Consider the following 23,395-nt stretch of genomic DNA (forward strand, 5'->3'; position numbering starts at 1 on the left):
GGGGTTCCACAGAGTTTGTCCTTCTTGCCTGTCCTGCCAGGACTGGGCATGGCTCCCAGCATCGCACGGCCTCCATCTGCACACCTGGGCCCAGGCTCAACTTTCATGGAGCCCCAAGAGACCCAGGTGTCTGGGAGGCTGGCTGGTCCCTGGGCCCCAACACCAAGCGCCAGGAAACCACAGTAGCTATGGTGACCGCTGAGCTCCCGGGGTGAGGATCTATTGGTTGAGGGACAAAAGGCTCCGGTGCCTGGAGGAGTCAACATCCAGGGGCCTTGGCTGGGAGACCACTGCCCAACATTCCCCCATTAGCGCTCGCAGACCAAGCAGAGCAGTGGAGAGCCACTGGTTCAGCCCCCTGGGGGCGCTGGAGGTGACAGAGCCTGCAGGTAGCTGAGGGGAGCTGAGTGAGATGGAAGCCCCGCTCCAGACGGCCCTGCCTGGCTGGCTTCCTAGGAAGGCCATCTGGCCACTGGCGTGAGGTCTCTGAGGCCCAGGTCCTTTCCTGGGGAAGGACTGTCCAGGTGGGCAGGCAGCATGAACGTCAGGCCCCTCAGCCCGGGCACCCGCCGGCGGCCTCTCCAGGGTCAGTCAGGCCCCCTCCCGGCACTTCCATCCAGCAGTGTGGCCATCTTCATCAACTCTACGGTCTCAGGTAAGGGACTGGGCAGGGCTGGGAGCTCAGGGGATGCCAGGGCAATGGGCATGGCTCGCAGGTTCCTCTAAGAGACCTGGATGTGAATGCAGCCGGGACAGTGACCCACGTAGGAACTGGTGAGGGAGAGCCTCCCTGACCCTCTGTTTCCTCCTCCATAAGCCAGGCTCAGAGCCTGACTTGACAGAGTTCCTCTGAGTAGCAAATGATATTGCAATGAATATTAATGATGAACATTCTACACTCTAGGCTTAAAAAGTGCCTGAATCTTCCCGTAGCTACAAGGCTCTGCATATGAAGGGGACCCTGTTCCCTCCTCAGCTATATCTGGTTTGATTCTCACTTCACCCATGTGTTGTAGTCATACTGGGCTCCAGCAGGTCCTGGAACCCATGAAGCCTCAGGCCCCATAAGCTGTAGTTATTCAAGTTATGTGTTTATTTAATGTCTGACTCCTCTAACCAGGCTGTAAGCTCCATGAAGGCAAAGACTACATGGTGTGTGTTGGCAAATGTTTAATAACCTCTTCTCCGGATATTAAAACAAAACCAAAAACACCTGATTTATACCAAAAACAACATTTATTGAGCCCCTGGGTTGAGGGCTGAGAAATTATCAGTGACCTAGACAGGCAGAGGTTCTTGCCTTTGGGGAGCTTGCAGCCCTGCAAAGTAGAGGCATCACCCCCATTTTACAGATGGGGAAACCGAGGATAGCCTGACACTTGGCACAAGGCCACACAGTGAAGTCAAGTGGTGGAAAAAGTCTCAGAATCCAGGTTTACCCTAGGTAGGGCTGCCAGAGTTATAACAAAAATAAAAAACCAAACCGCCACCACCAGCAACAAAACCAGGGCTCCCAGTTCAACTTGCATTTGAGATAAACAACCAATAATCTTTTAAGCGTAAGTATATCCCAAATAGTGTGCAGAGAGGGGCATACTTATGCGAATAAATGATTTGGTGTTTATCCCAAGTGCAGGTTGAACAGGGCTTTTCAGAAATGCAAATTCTGGGCCCTATGGAGTGGGCTATACTTATGCTATCAAGTTTTTCATTGTTTATCTGAAATGTAAATCAACTGGGTGTCCTGTATTTTATCTGGCAATTCTAACCTAAGGTGACCAACCATCCTGGTTAGCTGGGACTGAGAGGTTTCCTGGGATGTGGGACTTTTAGCAGTAACAACAGGAAAGTCCCGGGCGTAGTTGGTCTTTCTGGTTTACCTCCTGTTTTTTGTATCTTTTGATTCACTGTGAAGGGTCCCAGCCTTGGTGGGAGCAAATAAGGCTAAAAGCAGAGCCGTGGGGCAGGGAAGAGTTCTGGGTTCTTCCCTTTCATATCCTCCATGCCACTCCTTGCAGATACGGATGCAGAGAGGGAAGCCCTACAGAGCACCGCCTACCCCATAGTACAGACCTTCTGCCAGAAGCACGGCCTGATGTCCGAGGTAATTGCCCAACTGTTCCTCACTGCCTCAGCGTCAGGGAACAAGGGTGTGCCACCCGGGCAGTCACATGGGCTCTTTGCTTAGAGGGACCCTGTGCCAGTGTTACACCATGGAGGCTTAAAGTCCTCTTAAAAAAGGAGAGTGCAGGGCTTCCCTGGTGGCGCAGTGGTTGAGAGTCCGCCTGCCGATGCAGGGGACACGGGTTCGTGCCTCGGTCCAGGAAGATTCCACATGCTGCAGAGCAGCTGGGCCTGTGAGCCATGGTCGCTGAGCCTGTGCGTCCGGAGCCTGTGCTCCGCAACGGGAGAGGCCACAACAGTGAGAGGCCCGCGTACCACAAAAAAAAAAAAAAAAAAAAAAAGGAGAGTGGAGGGGTCGTGGCCACAGACACTGCGGTCAGCACAGGTGGTGTGGCAAAGTACTAGGAGTGGCTGCCTTGGGACCCTGCTCCTTGGGCGTGGCACTTTTGTTGTTGTTTTGTCCTGCCTTCCCGGGCTCTCCCTGCACTGGGGCAGCTTCGGGGGCATCTAAGAGGGCCGTGGGATATCCGGGGTGGGCAGGCAGGTGAGGCGTGCCTTTTTCCTGGGACGCTAATGGTGTACCAGCTGGGCAGTCACCACGGGCCCCAAATAGACTGCACCGATCCCAGGGTGGGGATGTTGCTGCCTGCACATTTCCAAGCGGAAATCAACAAACTGTCTGGAGTCTCAGCTCCAGGTAATGCTGCCTCCTTGCCATTTACAACTGTCATCCATCACACCAACAGCCCCCACCAGCATTTATATATTACTAAAAAAGAAGCAGTGCTGTGATGGGAATTTGACTCTGCCCGCCACTGATCATGAGACATAGTTCAATGGCAGAGACACTAAAAAGGAAAACATAGGTGCTGAGCACCGATGAAACACCCCGTGTGCATCCCTTTAATGTCCACCAGGTGCTGTGTGGCTAACACAGTAAACATCCTCAAGATGCAGTCGGAGAGACAGTGGCCCAGAGAGATGAAGGTTCTTGCCCAGAGCTGGTGGCTGACACTTTTTCCTTCTCCCCTTCCTCCTCCAGCCACATCCAGTACTGTAGTCCTTTCGCCCCATGCTGTAGTTTATTAGGAATTTTATGTCTTTCCCTCTGGACAAAGGAATTTAGGGAGGCAGGGAGCATTCTGAGTCCCATCCCCCTCTCCTCATCCCAGCTTTCTGCAGCGTCAGCTTCACTACTTGAATTGAACCCTTCTGCCTAGCCAGCTTCTGCCTAGCAGGCGAAAATGGACCACAAGCGTGCGGTTGCCAAGGAGACTTTGCCACATCTGATTCTGGCCAAACGAAAACCTTCCTTTGCAAAGAAAGCTCTGAGAACAAGTGTGGACATGTCCTCGTTTAAAAAGGAACAGTTTGAAAATGCCCAAGCTCTTTAAAAAATTTTTTTTAATGTTTTTAAGTAAATTTTTGAGTTCAGAATTTAGATTTGCAGGAAGGTTGCCTATGGTACAGAGTTCCCATATGCCCCCCACCTACTTCTTCCCCTATATTGTAAACATCTATTATCAGGGCATATTTGTCATAACTAAGAAATGGACATCAGGATGTTACCATTAAGCAACCTCTGGACTTTATTTGACTGTCACCAAGTCTTCTATTCGTGTCCCCTCTCTGGTTGAGGACCCCGGCCAGGGAATCCTGTTGTGTTTAGTTGTCACAGCTTCCCACTCTCCTGTGGCTGGGACAGCTCCTTGGTCTTCTCCTTTGTACTCATGACCATCACAGTCTTGGGGATAACTGCCCAGGTGTCCTGCAGGATGTCTCCAATCTGGGTCTGTCGGATATTTTTCTCATGATTACACTGGGATTATGGGTGTCATTCAAATTCTTTTGATCCAGACATCCCTCTTTGAGGAGAGGCTATCAAAAATTACTGAAGAGGGACTTCCCTAGTGGCGCAGTGGTTAAGAATCCGCCCGCCAACGCAAGCGACACAGGTTCGATCCCTGGTCCGGGAAGATCCCACATGCCTCAGAGCAACTAAGCCCATGTACCACAACTACTGAGCCCGCACGCCACAACTACTGAAGCCCACGTGCCCTAGACCCGCGTGCTGCAACTACTGAAGCCTGCAGGCCTAGAGCCCGTGCTCCACAACAAAAGAAGCTACCTCAGTGAGAAGCCCGCACACCACAATGAAGAGTAGACCCCACTTTCTGCAACTAGAGAAACAACAAAGACCCAACACAACCAACCAACCAATAAATAAATAAATTAATTAATTTAAAAATGTTTTTAATTACTGAAGAAATTTTACACCATTATCAAAGGGAATTTAAAAAAATCACCCATCCTACCACCTTCCTGACAAACCCACGCTTGTTATTTCCAGGTGGTTGATCTGAGGTGGGGTATTCGAAACACCGAGGCCACCAACCACATGACCACGGAACTCTGCTTGGAGGAGCTTGGCTGGTGTCAGAAAACATCCATAGGGCCAGCTTTTGTTGTGAGTCTCTTGGGAGGGATGGATTAGCTCTTACTTCTCATTCCACCACCAGGATATGGCCCCTACTTCTTAGCCAAACCCATCAGTGGAGGGAAGTGGGTGGCATTTCTGCTACCATATCCAATCTTCGTAGCCTGCCTATGGCAGACATTGCTAATCGATCACAGCACTCATTTTTCTGCAGAGCTAGCTGGGATCCAGACATTCATTAGCAGTCAAGTAGAAGCAGCAGGTGAGTTGGAGAGCAGAGTGTTGAAGCCCAAAGGGATCTTAGAATTTGCTCCGAAACTTCCCCTGGGTTTTTCACCTCATTCACTTTGTCTGGGGAACGTTGAGGTCCTAGAAAACCACAGAGAAAGTGGAAATCTACAGGGTATCGAAAAATTTTTTCTCCAATGTGCCCCATGGTGTTGGGAGCAGACTCTGTGGCCCTATCTGGAGCCTGCCTCAGGGGCAAACTTCCTCCCTAGGTGAGACCAATCAGGGTCTTCTCTCGTCCCCAGCTACACTCCCTCTGACACCAGAACAATGTTACAATGTTGTGTTAGTTTCAGGTGTACAGCAAAGTGATTCAGTTATACATATATATTGTTTTTCAGATTATTTTCCCGTATAGGTTATTAAAAAGTGTTGAGTATAGTTTCCAATTTTAATTATTGCTTTAAAATACATCCTAATGTTTGAAAGGCTGTACCATCTGGCTTACGTATCTCCTTCACACATTTTTTTTCCAGTCTTCTAATTTTGCTGATGATTGAGCCTGATGATTGATCATTTTGTTGTGTTTCAAAGAAAAAAGAAAAGAAAAAAATTTTGTAAAGAAAAAAGGGAGATGGGGAGAAAATGAACTCCAGGAAGAATTCGATTTTGCAACCCAAACTGCAGGCAATCAAAAGCACAGTGCAGAGGTATCAGCAACTGCGAAAGCTCAAGGTGAGAATGAGCACATTTATTATAGAAACAGAAAGGTCAATATGACAGAAGCAAGATGGAAAAGGGGATTAGTGGTACAGGATAAACTTGGAGAGACAGGGAGGGGGACCCAATTCACATGGGCCTTATGGGCCAAAGCTAAGGGTTATGTTAAGTGTCATGGAAAGCCTTCATAGAGGTTTTATTGTTTGTTTTTGTAAGCAGAGGAGTGATGATAAAATACAATTTCTGGTTTTTCAAAAAAAAAAAAAAGCACAATGCAGCTTCCAGGTGGCATGGGGGATGGGGGACAGGAGGGAGGATGATCTCTGAGCTTCCCCCAGGCCCAAAGGGCCCAGGGACCTTGAAAATCCTTCCAAAATCTTAGTTATCAAGATAATTAATATTTTAATGCAATGTTATTTTTAATATCAAAATTGACCCCCCAAATCCATGAGGAACAAAATATCAAATTCTAAAGACAGAATCCACCCTGCACTTTGGAGACCTATGTTCACCTCCCCTCAATCTGGCCCTGCTCCCTGGCTGCTACTGGGGACAGTCCTGCCCCCAGGGCCACATCAGAGCATGAGATTTGGGCAGAGCCAAGGGAGGCCTTCATTCTTGTCACAGCTCTATTGCTGGGACAAGCCAGCACCTAGTAATAGGTAAACAAGGTGTTTCCTGTGGCTGTCATAACAAATGACCACAAATGTGGGGGGCAGGGAGCTTAAAATGACAGAAATTTATTCTCTCACAATCTGGAGGCCAGAAGTCTGAAATCAAGGTATCAGCAGGGTCGCACTCCTTCCTAGCTTTCTCAGGGTGAATCTTCTTGTCTTCTCCAGCTTCTGGGATCTCCAGGTATTCCTTGGCTTGTGGCTGCACTCCCCCAGTCTCTGCCTCTGTTGTCATAGCATCTTCTTCTCCTTTTCTATTTGTGTCAAATCTTCCTCTGCCTGTCTCTTGATAAGGACTCTTGGGATTACATTTCAGGCCCACTTTGATAATCCAGGATAGTCTTCCAGTTTAAGATCCTTAGATAAATCATGTCGACTGAAAAAAAAATGCACAACCTGAAAGTTGAGAGTTATGTTTTCTTTGGTGGACATTCTTAGGACTACAAGCCTGGGAGACAGCATCTCAAATAACACAGAGAGAGAGAGACTGCTCCAAAGAGGAAAGGGGGACGCCAGGATATATAGATAGGAGTTTTTGCAACAAAGACCATGTAGTAAGAGAATCAAAAGATTACTGTTAAAGAAAACCAGATATCTTAAGTAATTTATTGCTTTCCTATGTATGCGAAGATGCAAGAGTTTGGGCTCACTGAAATTATTCCTTTGATATGTACCTCAGCTATTGGGGCCAGTATCCTGTGCTTTCTCATCCTGAGTCTCCTCAGGGTGCATCTTTGGGGGTGGGTGCAGTGGCGGACTCCTTGATGGCAGGCATCCTGTTTCCCTCCTGAGTTTCCTCAGGGCTCACCATCAGGGAGGCTGTAAAGTGATGGTTCGATGGCTGCAACATCCTTTGTTTACTGGCATGGCAGGCAATATTGTTTCACTCACGAGTGGAAGATCAGGAGAAGGATTTATTATGACTTGCAGCAAGTAAGGGGAACACCAGGGACCTTTCCCAAAGCAGTTTCTCCCTGAACAGCAAAACTGGGGAAGTTTTAAGCTCAGGGTACATGTATATTCATGAAGGGGCTTGAGCAGAGGAGACTTCAGCATAGAATTGGGGCAAAGGTTCACAGAGTCCAAGTTTCAGTTGACTGAAGTCAGGAGAGTCCACATCATCATCCTACCCTCCACTTGGGTAGGGGTCTTAGTTCCTGCAGAACTTAAAGATATATTATATGTATATCCCTTGAGGAGGAGATGGGACTCTTTTTTATCACTGGACTATTGATTCTTGACTGCTTTTCCATTATTCCTGCGTTCCCTCACTTCCCTTAAGATCACTGATTACTGACATGTGTTCAAGGACAAGCATTGCAGCCAGGCTTGTCCTTGAACACAAAATGATCATAAAATGGCTTAGGCCAAAATGATTTCTCTTATGTCAAGAAAGCCATTGCGGGTGCTCTTTTTCTGGAGACCCACTAACCTATCTGCTTACTTTAATATAATTATCTCCATGGTACAACCACCAGGACCACTTTAAGGGCTCGGCATGCCTCACCCAGGGTCACAGATCTAAGTGCCCGAGTCAAGATCTGAACCTATACTCCCCACACCCCTCTCTCCTCCAGGCCCTCGTAGGTGACCAGTACGGCCCCCGTCCTGTCCCCTCGCTGATCGAGGAAAAGGAGTGGGAGGCGCTGAAAGCTCAGCTGAGCGCCAGGCCACGTGACCTGGAGCTGGTGGCATGATGCTTCCAGACAGATGAGAACGCCGTGCCCCCCACCTACCTGCTGCAGACCCTGGACAGCGAGGAGGCCTGTGGGCCCGAGGAGGCCACCCTGACCTCTGCACTGCGTTCTGGAGCCCAGGAGGCCCACAGGCTGGGCCTCATCACCCAGGAGAAGTGGCACTGCTACCACCGGTCAGGTGAGGCTGCCGGGACTCCCTTGGCAGGTCCCCAGGAAACATCCACCCGTTTAAAATACACATCACGTTTTGTCCAAACGCCACAGTCTGCATTTCTATAAATGCCAAACCAACCTAGCTCCCGGAGCCCTAGTTGTGAGAAAGATTATTTATCTGATCCAACAGAGTTAAGTCAAGTCCTGGTGAATTTCAGTCTCTTAGGATTCTTCTCTCCTTCCCTGGCTCCTTTTCTTTTCCCAAGCAGGCTCCTGGCTTTGGGGGACATGTACTACGATGACCCCATCCCTGTTTGCCTGGCACTGAGCCACTCTCACGATGCTGGACTTTTAGGGCCAAACCCAGGACAGTTCCAGGAAAACTGGAAGAGTCGGTCGCCCTGTGTTAGTCCAGAGCCGTCCCCTGCTAAGGAGTCGTCCTTCATCAATGTACCTGCCTCTAAGGTGAAAACTGAGGCAGAGGAAGAAGGAGTCTCTTTTGCCCAAGTGGGAGAATAGGGATTCCCCCCTGTGACTGTCTGAGTCCACCTCCCAGCTCCCAGCTGGTCCCTTACCTTTCACCCCTGGCCTTGTCTTCTGCCCTTTCCATCCTCTATACGGGTTACCAGAAAGATTTTTCTAAAAATGCAGTGTGATCAAGCCATTGCCCCACTGCAGGCTGTCAGCAAGAGATAGGTTCTTCTTATTATTTATGAGTTAGTAATGTCAGCTTATGGATTATTAGTATGTCAATTTACATCACCCAAACTATTAAATATACGAATTTATATCACCCACACTATTAAGTGTATGAATTTATATCACCCACAGTATTAAATATATGAATTTATATCGCCCACACTATTGAATGTATGAATTTATATCACCCACACTATTAAGTGTATGAATTTATATTACCCACAGTATTAAATATATGAATTTATATTACCCACACTATGAACTATATGTATTTATATTACCTACACCATTAAATATATGAATTTCTATTATCCACACTATCAAATATATGAATTTATATTATCAAAAATATTAAATATATGAATTTATATTACCCACATTATAAAATATATGAATTCATTTTATCAACATATTTAATATATTGATTTAGTTAAAGATATTGAATGTAGTGATATTTATTCATAGTATTTTAATTTTATTAAAATATAGGATTATTATCTATTATATATATACATTCTAGTAAAGACACACCAATTTTTTTTTTTTTTTTTTTTTTTTTTTTTTTTTTTTTGTGGTACGCGGGCCTCTCACTGTTGTGGCCTCTCCCGTTGCGGAGCACATGCTCCGGACGCGCAGGCTCAGCGGCCATGGCTCACGGGCCCAGCCACTCTGCGGCACGTGGGATCCTCCCGGAACGGGGCACGAACCCGCGTCCCCTGCATCGGCAGGCGGACTCCCAACCACTGCGCCACCAGGGAAGCCCACGACACACCAATTTTTAAAATTTTTATTTCAGGATAATTTTAGATGAACAAAAAAAGTTACAACATTATAAAGCTACAAAGATAGTGTAGAGTTCCTGAATGTTCTTCACCCAGCTTCCCACAATGCTAACATCTTACGTGACCGAGGTACACTTGCCAGAACTCAGAAATGAACATCGGTATTTAATATTGGTGCATGACTAGTAACTAGACTCCAGACTTTATTTGGATTTCCTCAGTTCTCCCATCAATGTCTTTCTGTCCCAGGATCCCACATTGTATTTAGTCCTTTGTCTCCTTAGGTTACTCTGATCTGTAACAGTTTTCATGACCTTGTTTTTCACGACCTTGACCGATTTGAGGAGCACTGGCCAGGTCTTTTGTAGAATGTCCCTTAATCTGGGCTTGGCTGGTATTTTCTCATGATTAAATTGGGATTGTAGGTTTTGGGGAGGAAGACTGCAGAAGTAGAGTTCCCTCCCCATCCCATCACATCAGGGGTACCTGAGGCCTACTTGACATCGCAGGTGATCCTAACCTTGACTCTTTGGTTAAGGCTAGTAATGATATACCAATTTTTTTTTTTTGTCCCCACTGCGACATGCGGAACTTCCCCAACCAGGGATCGAACCCATGCCCCCTGCATTGGAAGCACAGAGTCTTAACCACTATACCACTGGGGAAGTCCTGACATATCAATTTTGAATACACTTTTATATGGATAATAATGTTAAGGCTACTGTTTCTTGTGCACTTACCATGTTGCTATTGCTTGCTCTATGACACAAAGCCAAGTGAGCTAATTGCTCTCATAGAGATGTCTGACATCGGGACTGTAATCAGCGTCTGAGCTCAAGTATGGGATGGGCTGGGATTTACATCTCAGCCCTGCCCCTTTCCAGCCGTATTGACTTTTGGCAGCTTGGACTCTCCTTTTCCTCATCCGTAAAATGGAACTAGTCAGAGGTAGTACCTAATGGAGTCATTATAGGGACCTAAAGGGTCTTGTCCCGGCCTTGATCTCATTCAACAATGAGATCTCTAAGCAATCATGTCAAACCTCGCCCATTAAGAAGTCCCACTTGAAAGAACAAATAGAAACTCCTTGACATCAGCAGAAAGCACAAACAGTTGTGGAGTTCAGGGGCACGTCATGGACGGCATCTTCAGAGCATATTATTTTCCAGGCACCTTGCTCAACTTTTTTTTTTTAATTTTTATCTTGAAATAGAGATTCATAGGAAATTGCCAAAAGAAAAAAAAAAAAGGAGGAAGAGGTATCCTTTACCCATTTTCCCCCAAAGGTAACATCTTGCAAAACTAGAGTGCAATATTATTACACAACCAGGAAGTGGATATTGTTACAATCCAGAGAGAGCACACTTGTACAGACACCATTTGTGTGTGTGAGTGTGTGTGTGTGTGTGTGTGTGTATTTGTCTCGCCCATTTCCTTCTCTGCAATTTTCTCACCTGTGTAGCTTCGAGTAACCACCGTGGTCAATACACAAGACTGTTCCCTCACCGTAAGGATCCCCCCACTGTCCTTTTAGAGGAGCATTCACCACTTCCCACAAACCCCAGCACTGGTAACCACTAACCCATCTCCATCTCATTTATTTTGTTATTTCAACCATATCATAGAAGATAAGATCACAGACTGTAAACTTTTGAGTTTAGTTTTGTTCCTTCAGCATAAGGTGCTCAGCTTTTCACAAGCATTATTTCATAGAAAATCCTCACAACAGCCCCTTCAAGGTTGGACTAGTACACCCATGTTACAAGGGAGGAAACAGAGACTCAGAGAGGTGCAGTGATTTGCCTAAGGTCACACAACCTGCTGGTGGCAGAACAGATGGTCTTGGATTGGTTCATGCCAAAATGTGTCCAAGAAGGATCCTGTTTGGGGACTGTTAGCTGCCTTCATCTCTGACCTTCACTCATGGGGCTGAGAGGCATGTGAGGTCAGTCCAAGGAGGACTTTTGAGTGGTTCTTGTCTTTGGCTCTGAGACTGAGTCCTGTCTGCAAGGGCCTGACTCGCTCAGCTAGAGAGCTGGGATCCTCTGTTGAGCCCAGGGAGGCTTCAAAAATAGCTCCTCAAGTCTGACTGCTATTTCAAAACAGTGGCCTCCAGGGAGAAGTCAGTGTGAGCTCTTGGCTCTGGAAAATACAGGTCCTCAGGGCAGCTGCTCCATGCTCTGGGACAGGGGTCAGCAAACCATGGCCCAATGACAAAACCTGGCACACTGCTTTTTCTTGTAAATAAAGTTTTCTTGGAACACACTGGAGTGTATTCATTTACATGTTGTCTGTGGTTATGCCAGGTGACTCTGGAACACACTAAGCTTGAGAACCAATGTTTCCATCCCCGGAATGTGTCTACCAAGTGCTCCCATTCGAGCCAACTGATGACATAATGCTGACCACACTCACTTCCCATCTCCTCCACTTTTGCAGTCATCGAGGGGGAAATAGAATGGGGCCTGCTGAGCTAAACAGACGGGGACCAGGGGGCGACCGTCTTCCTAGGAGATATCCAAGACCTCAACAAACACATCCTGGAGGTCTGCGCCCTCAAGATGGTGGACCAGCTTGCAGCCGTTTGCCTGGACACAGACGCCCAGAACCTTCTCAGCAGCCTCAAGGAGCACATCGCTGACATGCAGCCCGGAGTTCTCAAGGCCCACCACCTGGCATGGAGCCGAGACCTGGTGGACCCCCCAAACAAGGCTCATGGACAGTACCCAAAGGAGCTAGGGGAGCAGTCTGTGGCCAGGGCTAAGCATCAGGTCCTCAAGTGCCTCCAGAAACAGGAGGCAGGCAGGCGGGAGTTGGCATGGCTCTATCAGGAGATCCGCCACCACCTGGGGCTCAGTGCCGAGGCCCCCAGGACCTTTTGTGGGCACCAGGAGCTCCTAACCCAGCTGGGGCAGCAGCTCCAGCAGAGCGACGGCCACCCCCACCCACCCCTGGTGCTTTTTGTACCCCCGGGCATCGGAAAGACTGCTCTGATGTGCAAGCTGGCTGAGCAAATGCCAGGGCTGTTGGCCACAAGACAGTGACCGTTCTGCAGTTTCTGGGGACGTCACAGATGAGCTCCGATGCCCGAGGCCTGCTCCAGAGCATCTTCTTCCAGGTGTGCCTGGCCTACGGGCTACCCCTGCCCCCTGCCCAGGTCTTGGAGGCCCATACCAGGGTGGTCCAGTTTTTCCACACCCTCCTCCACACCGTCTCCTGCCGAAACTTTGAGTCCCTTGTGATCCTGCTGGATTTGGTGGATGAGGTTGCCTCTGTCCACCGTGCTCGGAGGGTCCCCTGGCTGCCTCCCAAGTGCCCCCCAAGGGTCCACCTCATCCTCTCGGTCTGCTCAGGACAGTGCGGGGTTTTAGACACTATGCGGCAGGTGCTCACGGACCCAGGTGCTTACTGGGAGGTGAAACCCCTCTCTGGAAACCAAGGGCAAGAGATGGTTCAGCTCCTGCTGGCCGCCTCGAGGAGGACGCTGAGCCTGATGCAGAGGGACCTGCTCTGGGCCAGCCTCCCGGAGTGTGGGCACCCGGGGCGGCTGAGGCTGGAATTCAAGGAGGCCCGGAAATGGGCCTCCTTCACCGTGCCGCCCCTCTGGCCTCCACAGCTAAGGAAGCGATGCACCAGCTGTGTGCCTGCCTGGAGCAGACACATGGGCAGCTCCTGGTGGCCCGAGTGCTGGGCTACATTGTGTCTTCCCGGTGAGTCTCTGTTGTTTTCACTCTTTTTTGAACTGAGATAGAACACATGCATTCTTCTCCAAGGGCAGCCATAACAAAATCACAACCTGGGTGGCTTAGAACAATGGAAATCTATTCTCTCGTGGTTCTGGAGGCCAGAGTCTGAAAGCAAGATGTCAGCTGAACCACACTGCCTCCGGAGCCCCTAAAGGAGAATCCGTTCTAGGCCTTTTTCTTAGTTTCTGGTGTTGCTGGCAACCCTCAACATTCCTTGGCTTGTAGACGCATCACTCCAATCTCCACCTCTGACCACCTTGTGGTCTTCTCCCTGTGTGTCTCTCTGTCTGAATTCCCCTCTTCTTGGAAAGACATCACTCATTGGATTAGGGCCCACTTGCATCCAGTATTGTTACCGACCAGGGTTCTTGGCCTTCTTAATCAACAGAAATTGATAAGAGGCCAGAAAAGAAATTCAGGCAAGGCTTTATTGGGGCCCCTGCTGCAGCAGAGGGGAGGGAGAAGAGGTAACAGGTTCCCCTGCTTGCTCGCTCCCTGAGGGGGGAGTGAGCTTGTTCCTTATATGGGATGAGGGTAGGGGCAGGTCCAGGGGTCGAGCCAGAGGGGCGGCTTAGGTTGTTTGCCCACCCCTCTGGTGGGGTTGTGTGAAGGGGGCATGCTCAGTACCCTGCTTTTGCTCCCAGCTCTTCAGAAGTGGCAACTGGGTTTTTGGTCTTTTTGTATCTTTTTGTCCATAATTTTCCCAACTGTGCGTGCCCGCAGTTCTTTTTAGTCCCTTATAGTTTCTTTGTATTTTGTTGCTGGAAGAGACATTTGGCCAGGTGCAAACACTGCAGCAAAGGGCCCCAGGTCCCAGGTCCCAGCCTGTCTCTATATGAACTCACTTAACTTGACTACTTCCCCAAAGACTGGTTTCAAACAAGGTCACATTCACAAGTTCCCCGTGGGTACGAATTTTGGGGATCACTATTCAACCCAGTCCAATTCGTACCATAATTTTCACTCATTTAAAGTGCGTAGTTCAGCAGCATTTAGTACATTCACAGTGTTACGCAACCACTATCCATCTCCAGAACAATTCCTCACCCCACAAGGAGACCCCATCTCCGTCAGCAGTAACTCCCCTTCCCCGACCCTCAGCCCCTGGCAACCACTAATCTGTCTCTATGCATTTGTCTAGAGTATTTCTTCAGAAAACGTTTTACTTAGAAATACTTTCAAATTATAGACTAGAGGAAGAACTCCCATAGTGCAAAAGTAGTGCCAAGAACTCCCACAGCGCAGAATTTTTCAGCCTTGGTGCTATTGACATTTGGGGCTAGATCATCCTTTGCAGTGTGTAGGGCTATCCTGTGCACTGCAGGATGTTGAACAGTATCCCTGGCCTCTACCCAATAGATTCTGGTAGTATCCCCCAGCTGGGACAACCAAAAATGTCTCACAACATTGCCAAGTGTCCCTTGAAGGCAGGATAGGTTCTCGTTGAGAAATACTGCCATACTTCTTCCCCCCACAATCACCAATTATCCATATTAGCTTTCTCTCTCTCCCTTTTCCTTTTTCCCTCTCTCCCTTTCCTATCTCTCCTTTCCTTCCTTCCTACATCCCTCCCTCCATCTCTCTCTCCCCTCCCTCTCTCTCTCTCTTTATTTCTTTCCATTTTCTATCTATCTATCATCTATCTATCTATCTATATCTATCTATCCATTCATCTATCTGTCTCTGTCTATCCACACACACACCCACAAACAAAATTTTTCCCTGAACCATTTGAGAATTCATTACAGGCATCATTCCCCTTCACCCTTAAATATATCACATATATCCTAAGAACAAGGGCAATCAGAACCCCACATCACCACAAGACAATTTTAAAACTCAGAAAATGTATCATAAATGCAATAATATTATTTAATACACAGTTTATAGTCAAAATTTACCAATTGTCTCAAAAATGTCCTTTATAGCTGTCCCCTCCCCTTGCCCCCATCCCAGGATCCAATCCAGGATAGCATGTTGCATTTCGCTGTCAAGTTTCTTTGGCTTCCTTTAATCTGGAATGTTCCACTCTCTGTCTTTGTCCTATTGAAGAGTACAGACCAGCTCTTCTGTAGCTCAGCGCTCCTTAACCCTCAATGAATATATGTATCTCAGGTCTTGTTTTTGAATAAAGACTCTGATTCAGCAGGTCTGGGGGTGGGGCCTGGGATCTTGTGTTTCTCCCAGGCTCCCTGGCGACATTGATGCTACTGGTCCAGGGAACACACCTGGGGGTGGAGGGGAGTCGGTACACTGTCATCTGGGTTGATCTGATGTCTCCTCATGATGACATTCAGGTTAAACTTGGATGATGTTCGATCCTTCTTGTGCATTTTTTCCTACTGCAGATTTGCAACATACCCCTTTGTAATTAATAAGCAACGTGTGCGGATATCTCAGAAAAATCTTTTTAAAGCAAACTTCTCTGAAGAATTGACCACAAGCATGGGTCTACAGTTAATTCCAGGCTTTGTAGCATGGGAATCAGCAAAAAGTAATAGGAAAACCCAATTCCAGTGTGTTTATAGGGTTTAAGGAACGAAGGTTTAAATGCAGTTGCTGAACAAATTCCGATAAACCAGGGTCATGATGGTCAGAGATGCCAGGTGTGGATGGTGAGTCAGAAATAATGAGCAGGAGAGAGGAGTGTGTTCATCACAGGCACCCAGCATCCCATGGGAGGGTGGGACGGAGGCCAATTAGCAGGCATACTGAGCAACAAAGCTTTACCTTAATGCGAACAGCCATCGGGAGACACTCATGCCCATCATTAGAAATGCTGGATAATGCACCTTTCCTCTTCTCAGCTTGAGGGGTAGTTTTCTCTTTTGGACCTTTGTCTTTTGCCACAAATCAAGGTGGCAGCGACCAGCCAAGTAAGTGGGCTTTTTATTTGTTTGCTTATTTGCCAGGAACAGAAATCCACTCACGCTATCACATTAGAAATAAGGGCTTTATGCCATGGCCATGGGAGAAACTCAAGAGATGCAGGGCTACCCCATAGCCAACTCCAGGGAGGGGTAGCCCAGATTTCATGTTGTACCCCAGATTTTGTGATTGATGCCCACAGCATGGAGGCCTGGCCTGGACTCTTCAAGAGCACAGAGACAGACCAGGGAATGTTCCAGAATAAAAGGTTGGGCCATCAGGCCAAACTGATGAAGTCTACATGGAAGGTGGGGTTGTCTTGGGAACCAGAAAGCCACAGAATCAGGGAAGTTTCTCATCACCTCTCCCTCTGGGTCCTCTCTGCACATTGGCTTCTGTTCTAGACTCTTCCTTTCTCCTCTGGAAGTGTAGCTTGCCTGCTACAGCTTCTGTTGGCATCATGGCTCCTATTTTGGAGAACTGGTGCCATCATACTGGCTCTTTCTTGAGTCCTGGTTGCAAAATCTGGGGAGATAGACATCAACTGGCATTCTTGGCCCCATGTCTGGTCCAGTTAGTAAAGCTGGGGGCCTCCTGGGGTGGAGGACCACCCTCCTTCAGTGCCTGGTAAGGGAGGTGGTCTATGGAGGGTGACTCTAGGGGAGGTGATTTTGGTATGTCCTGTTCCTGTTGCATGAAAATATGTTATGTTTACACACAGAGTTGACCTAGAGTGATGGTTGAGAGCCAGCTCTCAGAGCAGATCTGAGTACCTCTGGGCCAGTTGTTCTTACCTAGGGAGATTCTGTGCCCCCCAAGGTGGACACTTAACAATGGAGACATTTTGGTTGTCATGACTCGGGGATGGGGTGCTACTGGGATCTAGTGGATGGAAACCTGGGATGCTGCTCAACACCCTATAGTTCACAGGACCCTCCCCCGACCATAGGATCATGGTGCCCCAATTGTCAGTAGTGCTGAGGGTGCGAAACCCTGGCTTAGCATGAAAGATACTGCCTGGCTATCTCTCTATCCAGCTACCATAATACCTATCTATCCATCCATTCATCTATTTATCTACCTCATCTATCTATAATCTATCATATTCGTCTGTCCATCCATACATGCATCTATGTACACCTAACTATAAGCTATCATCTATCTATCTGTCTATCTCGCTCTCATCTATCTATCTATCTTGCTGGCGACACCTAGTGGGTGGAGGCCAGGGATGCTGCTAAACATCTTACAAAGTACAGGACAACCCCACAACAAAGAATGATCCAACCCTTAGTGTCAACAGTGAGAGGCTGAGAAATGCTGTGTTAGGCATGCATTGTGGCCTTTCTGAGCCCCCTCTGTACAGAGGGGTAGCTGGGAGAGTGTCTGTTCTGTATGGCTGCTGGAAGGAATAACAAGATCATGCTTGCAAAGGGACATCACTGGCCAAGATCCCTCAGCCAGGATCAAACACAGGGCTGTGTGACCTCACACACAGAGTTTGGTCTGCAGTGCAGACAAGGCAGGTCCCATGTGGGGGGCAGATGAGGTCTTGGGTCCACATCGTCAAAGGGATGTCTTTGGGGATGGAGGAGGGCTCTTAACCTAGTGGTTCAGCTGTCTGTGGGCACATTCCCCAGTCTTTCCAGCACCGTCCAATAGAATGTTGGTGATGAGGGCAATGCTCTGTATCTCATTGTCCAATGTGGTAACGACAAGCTGCAGTGGCAGTTGACCACTTGAAAGGCAGCTTATGCAATCCAGAAACTGGATTTTAAATTCTATTAATTTTTAACTTTAAATGTTCATGTGTGGCTGGTGACTACTACATTGGACATCATAGCTCTAGACTTGATGAGACACAAAATCTTCAAGAGCAGGGATGGAATTGAATTCCTCTTCCCCTGGCCATTCAGGGACATGAATACACAAACCTCAGTTTCCCCATCTGACAAATGGAGGAAGGCTTTCTGCTCTGCCTCCCTCCAGCTGAGTTTGGAGACTCAGCTGTGAACTTGGATGAGGAGGTGCAAAGAGGTATAGGTCCTAATATTGAGCTGAGCAGGTTTAGGGAGGACAAGAAAATGGTACCGGTCCAGGATTGTTCACAGATCTTCACCTGCTCTTACGGCCCTTTAGAGTCTCCTTCCCCCTATTGTAGACTCCTGCTATTGAAGCCTAGACAGACGAGGTTGAGGCATGCCCCCAGGCAGGGGGTTTTCAGTGTTGAGCACAGATGGTATGACATATGATCTCACTTATGTGAAATGTCCAGAATTGTCAAATCCACAAAAAGTAGATTAGTGGTTGCCAGGGGCTAAGAGGGGGCAGGTGTCACAAACATGGTGGTACCTCATGACTGTGTCTAGCAAAGTCTCTTGCCCCCAAACCTGCTCCAACAGAGGATTCCCCATTCCTTTTTTTTAATTTTTAAATTTTAATTGATTATTTATTTACCTTTTTGGCTGCACTGGGTCTTCGTTGCTGCACGCGGGGTTTTCTCTTGTTGCGGTGAGAAAGGGCTACTCTTCGTTGCAGTGTGCGGGCTTCTCATTGTGGTGGCTTCTCTTCTTGCACAGCATGGGTGCTAGGCGCACGGGCTTCAGTAGTTGTGGCTCATGGGCTCAGTAGTTGTGGCTCACGGGCTCTAGGGTGCGGGCTCAGTAGTTGTGGCACACAGGCTTAGTTGCTCCGTGGCATGTGGGATCTTCCAGGACCAGGGATTGAACCTGTGTCCCCTGCATTGGCAAGCGGATTCTTAACCACTGCACCACCAGGGAAGTCCCCCCATTCTTAGTAGTGGGGTCACCTTCTGCATAACCAGGAGTCATGCCTGTTTCCTCTACTTCCACATCCTTTTCCCCTCCATAATCAGAAAGTCCTCTTGGCTCTGCCTCTAAAACATCCTGAACCAACCTTTTCTTTCCCATTCCTACTGTCCCTATCTTGTCCTAGGTCATCCCCATCTCCACCTGGACAAGTGCCCCAGGCCCTCACTTGTCTCCATGTCACTGTGTTTATCCCCCAACAAGCCCTTCCCCAGAGAGGCAAGAATGAGAATTTTTTTTTTAGTAAACCGCTATTTGGAAATAATTTTACATTTACAGAGGAGATAAAAAGGTTGAACAGAGTTCCCATAGATCCTGCCCCTTATTTCCCCTCATGTTAACATCCAACATAACCACAGCATTGCTGTCAAAGCCAGGACATTAGCATTGATACGTGACCATGATCTCAACTCCAGACTTGATTTGGATTTCACCAGTTTTTCCACCAATATCATTTTTTCTGGTCCTGGAGCCAATTCAGTATTCCTCATTGCATTTAGCAAAGTGAAATTATTTAATTGAGGTAAAATTCACACAATGTAAAGTTAAAATTTTAATGTGTTACAATTCAGTGACATTAGTACATTCACAATGTGGTGCAACCGTCACCTCTATCTAGTTCCAGAACGTTTCCATCATTACTGAAAGGAGACCCTGTCCCTGTTAGCTGTCATTCCCCATCCCTCCTCCCTCAGCCCCTGGCAACCATGAATGGATCTGCCTTTATGGATCCTGATCTGGATATTTCATATAAATGAGATCATACAATATGTGGTCTTTTGTGACTAGTTTCTTCCACTCAGAATGTCTTCAAGGTTTATCTGTATTGTAGTGTGTATCAGCATTTTGTTCCTTTTTATGGTCAAATAATATTCCATCGTATGGATACACCCCTGTCTTAGTCCATGTGGGCTGCTATGACAAAAATACCATAAGACTGGGTGGGTTTATAAACAATCTATTTCTCACAGTTCTGGAGGCTGGGAAGTCTAAGATTAAGGCACCAGCAGATTTGGTGTCTGGTGAGAGCCTGCTTCCTGGTTCACAGACAGTCATTTTTCACTGAAACTTCATATGGCAGAATGGACAAGGGAGCTCTCTGGGGTCTCTTTTATAAGGTCACTAATCTCATTCGTGGGGGCTCCACCCTCATGACCTAATCACCTCCCAAAGGCCCCACCTCCTAATACCATCACCTTGGGGATTAAGACTTCAACATATGAATTTGGGGGAGACACATATTCAGTCCATAGCAACCACATTTTTCTATCCTTTCATCTGTTGATGGACATCTGGATTATTTTCACCTTTTGGCAATTATGACTAGTGCTGCTGTGAACATTCTTGTACAGGTTTTTGTAGGAACACCTGTCTGAAATGAGATTTTAAAATCATGAATGAGACTGAATTTCTTCTGTCCTGATTAAACCCTTCCAGTGACTTCCCAATGCTTTTAGAAAAGTATCCAAACTCCTTACCAAGGCCTGCTGGACCTGGCTGCCTCCCATCCCCCTTCCTGGAGCACCCTGGCCCCAGATTTTCCCACACTGGCTCCTTCCCTCCTGCACAATCCCAGCTCTTGTGACACCTTCTCAGAGGGACCCACCTGCTCCAAGAAGCATCTCTCCCCTGCCACTCACCTTGTCACTCTCCTTCATGTGATTTGGCTTATCTTCTTCCTAGCAATTGGTGTTACCCAAATTCTTTGTGGGTTTTTTTTTTTCTGTTATTTTCTATGTGGCTCTCTGCACTAGAAGACAAGCTTCATGGGCGTCTAGCTCTCTGTCCTCCAGGGGACAGCACAGAGATGACACTCTGTGAATAGTGGTTAAGCAAACATGCCAGTACTTTACTGATGTCAGTGGCCTTCCAGGTTGCAGCTGCTTCCCTGAGAATGAATGGACTGGCCTGGCCCCTGCCCAGAGGGCCCTGTACAGTGATGTGATGCCAGAGAAGTATGCAGCCATGCTTCCCTGGGATATCCATGTCGAAAGCCTGCTGGGATGTCCCATTTTGATCTGGTGGATAAGCCATTGTGCCTGAAACCACAAAGAGAAGATCCAAGCCTGGTTTGTATTGAGGGTGTATTGAAGAGTGAGAAAGAAGATTCTATTCTTTTGTTTTCTTTTGGCCACACTGCAAGGCATGGGGGATCTTAGTTCCCTGACCAGGGATCGAACATGTGCTCCCTGCATTGGAAGCTCAGGGTCTTAACCACTGGACCACCAGGGAAGTCCCAGAAGATTCTATTCTGATGGAGGAAATTTTTGCGGAAACACAGGCCCACACCACGGTGCTACCAAGTAAACCCCAGTGGTGTGGCTCCCAGGAATTTTGGTTTGGAAAGACCTGTCAAGAGGAGAAAAGCAGGTTAGGGAGAAGGCCTGGCTACCCCAATGGAGAAAGTGTGGAGAACACCACCAGTGACATACCTGTGATTGTCAAAGATGAGATGGTCTCAGTGGAAGAGATCGCAGAGAATACTGATGTTAATAGCCACCTCGTTGGAGAGTAGAAAATTCCAAGTGAGCAGGTATTCTATATGTGTAAAGAATATGGCAAGTGTTTTGATCAAAATGAAGACTTTGATCAATATCAGGGAATTTAAAAAAACCAGCTCTTGGCCTTAGCGCCATCTTCTGAGAAACCTCCGCACCCTGAGAGCAAAGTGGAAGAAGAAGCAAATGCTCAGGCTGAAGCGCAAAAGAAGAAGGATGAAGCAGAGGTCCAAGTAAACTTGTACACCCATGGAAGCCACAGGAGCAGAAACAAGGGAAGCCAGAGGACAGGGACGCTGGTACAAATTGTTGGACTGCTTGCCTACTGTCTAGAACTTGTCTCAGTGGATCTGGAACATCTATGGCCATTCTGATCTCCTCGACCACCTTTGAGAGACCCACCTTGCTTGTATCAAAACAGTCCCTTCCTTTGCCCTGGACCTGTGACATTCTGGACTAGTTCTGTTCTCAGTTGTGGCTGAATGTAACATGTGTACAATAAATCATCTCTTTTGCTGTCTTAGCTATAGAAAACACACACACACACACACACACAAGGTGTTTGTACTCCCTGTAAGCAGAAGCCAGCCTCCCTCTCTCATCTGCTCTGAAATGAACTCTGATTGCTCTCCAACCCTGAGGAAATTTGTCTGGTACCGGCTGGGCGTGGGCACTGTCCAAATAATGATCCCCATAGTGAACACATTGGTGATGGGCAGGATGCCATAGTGCTGCCCCTTCCTCGGCTTCTGAGTCCTCCAAATGCAGAAGACAGAGGTGTGTTCCAATGCCCGTCCTTTCTCCCTGCAGACATGGGCTCTCGGAGGTGGAGATGAAGGATGTCCTGTCCTTGGATGACGAGGTCCTGCAGGTTGTGTACCAAGACTGGACCCCGCCCAGCAAAGAGCTGCTGCTGCGTTTCCCACCCTTGCTGTGGGTGAGGCTTTGTCGAGATCTGGGTAACTGCTTGGCCAGGTGGCCCGTGGATGGCTTCATACTCCTGGCCATCTCCCACAGGTAGGTCAAGCGGGCTGGTGACACTGTCTAGGTGGGACCCAGAGAGCGAGGACTCACTGACCAGGCTCCTCCTTGTTCCAGATCCTTCTTCACTCCCCATTCCCAGGAAACCAAGTCCACATAGTGCAGCATTTACCATCAGCTCTAACACAACTAACTTGTTTTCTATTTTTATTTTTATAATCATCATCATTATTCTTAATTTTGGCCACGCCTCGTGGCTTGTGGGATCTTAGTTCCCCAACCGGGGATACCCGGGCCCCAGCAGTGAAGCTTGGAGTCCTAACCACTGGACTGCCAGGGAATTCCCATCCCAGCTGGTTTTGATTTGAGGGCTTTTACAAGGGGTTTTATAAAGGTGCTTAATTCCTATATCCCTTCCGTGGCTTGCTCAGACCTGACAACTGTTGCTTGTCCGAGAAGCCTGTCTGGCCACCACTGATGCTGGACACCCCTGGCCACCACACCCCTGCATATTTCATCATTGCATGTTGTTTCCATCTATCTTAACTCTTAGTTATTATTTCTGCTGGCTCTCTTTTGCATCATCTGTCTGCCTCTGCTCCCTGCCAAATGTCCACCCCTACTACATGGACCAGTCCAAGAGTATGGATTTTGAGTCCCACCATGCTGATTCAAATCTGGGCTCTGCTACTTACTGGCAGTGTGACCTTGCAAGCCCCTAACTACCCCCACCCCTCCCCCATCCTCACTCCCGCCTTGCAGCCTTCAGTTTTCCCTGCAAAATGGGGATGTTGGTCGACCCTCCCACCTAGGGCTGCTGGGAAAGTTTTGCTAGTCAATTCATGCAGAGCCTGTCCCCATGGCGCCATCCGAGGATCCTGTTATGGTCATGTGACAGCACCGATGTTTTGACGTGAACGGCCTTGGAGAAGCCATTTCTGTCCTCTGCTTCCCTCATCA

At 47.9% G+C, this 23,395-nt stretch overlaps 1 protein-coding gene across 1 annotated transcript in view; it reads left to right on the top strand.

The window, feature by feature from the left end:
- The first annotated feature begins 478 nt into the window (after positions 1 to 478).
- Positions 479 to 23,395, top strand: part of NWD1 (NACHT and WD repeat domain containing 1) — a 40,360-nt gene continuing 17,443 nt past the window's right edge. The window contains 10 exon segments of the mRNA XM_081232640.1: positions 479 to 655; positions 2,019 to 2,104; positions 4,475 to 4,591; positions 7,761 to 7,877; positions 7,881 to 8,058; positions 11,954 to 11,988; positions 11,992 to 12,538; positions 12,541 to 13,110; positions 13,113 to 13,224; positions 22,265 to 22,471. Of these exon segments, the coding sequence (XP_081088766.1) occupies positions 538 to 655; positions 2,019 to 2,104; positions 4,475 to 4,591; positions 7,761 to 7,877; positions 7,881 to 8,058; positions 11,954 to 11,988; positions 11,992 to 12,538; positions 12,541 to 13,110; positions 13,113 to 13,224; positions 22,265 to 22,471 (2,087 nt within the window). The 5' untranslated portion in view covers positions 479 to 537.

This window comes from Mesoplodon bidens (genome assembly GCF_964165515.1).
Source record: "Mesoplodon bidens genome assembly, chromosome: 4".
NCBI lineage: Eukaryota > Metazoa > Chordata > Mammalia > Artiodactyla > Ziphiidae > Mesoplodon > Mesoplodon bidens.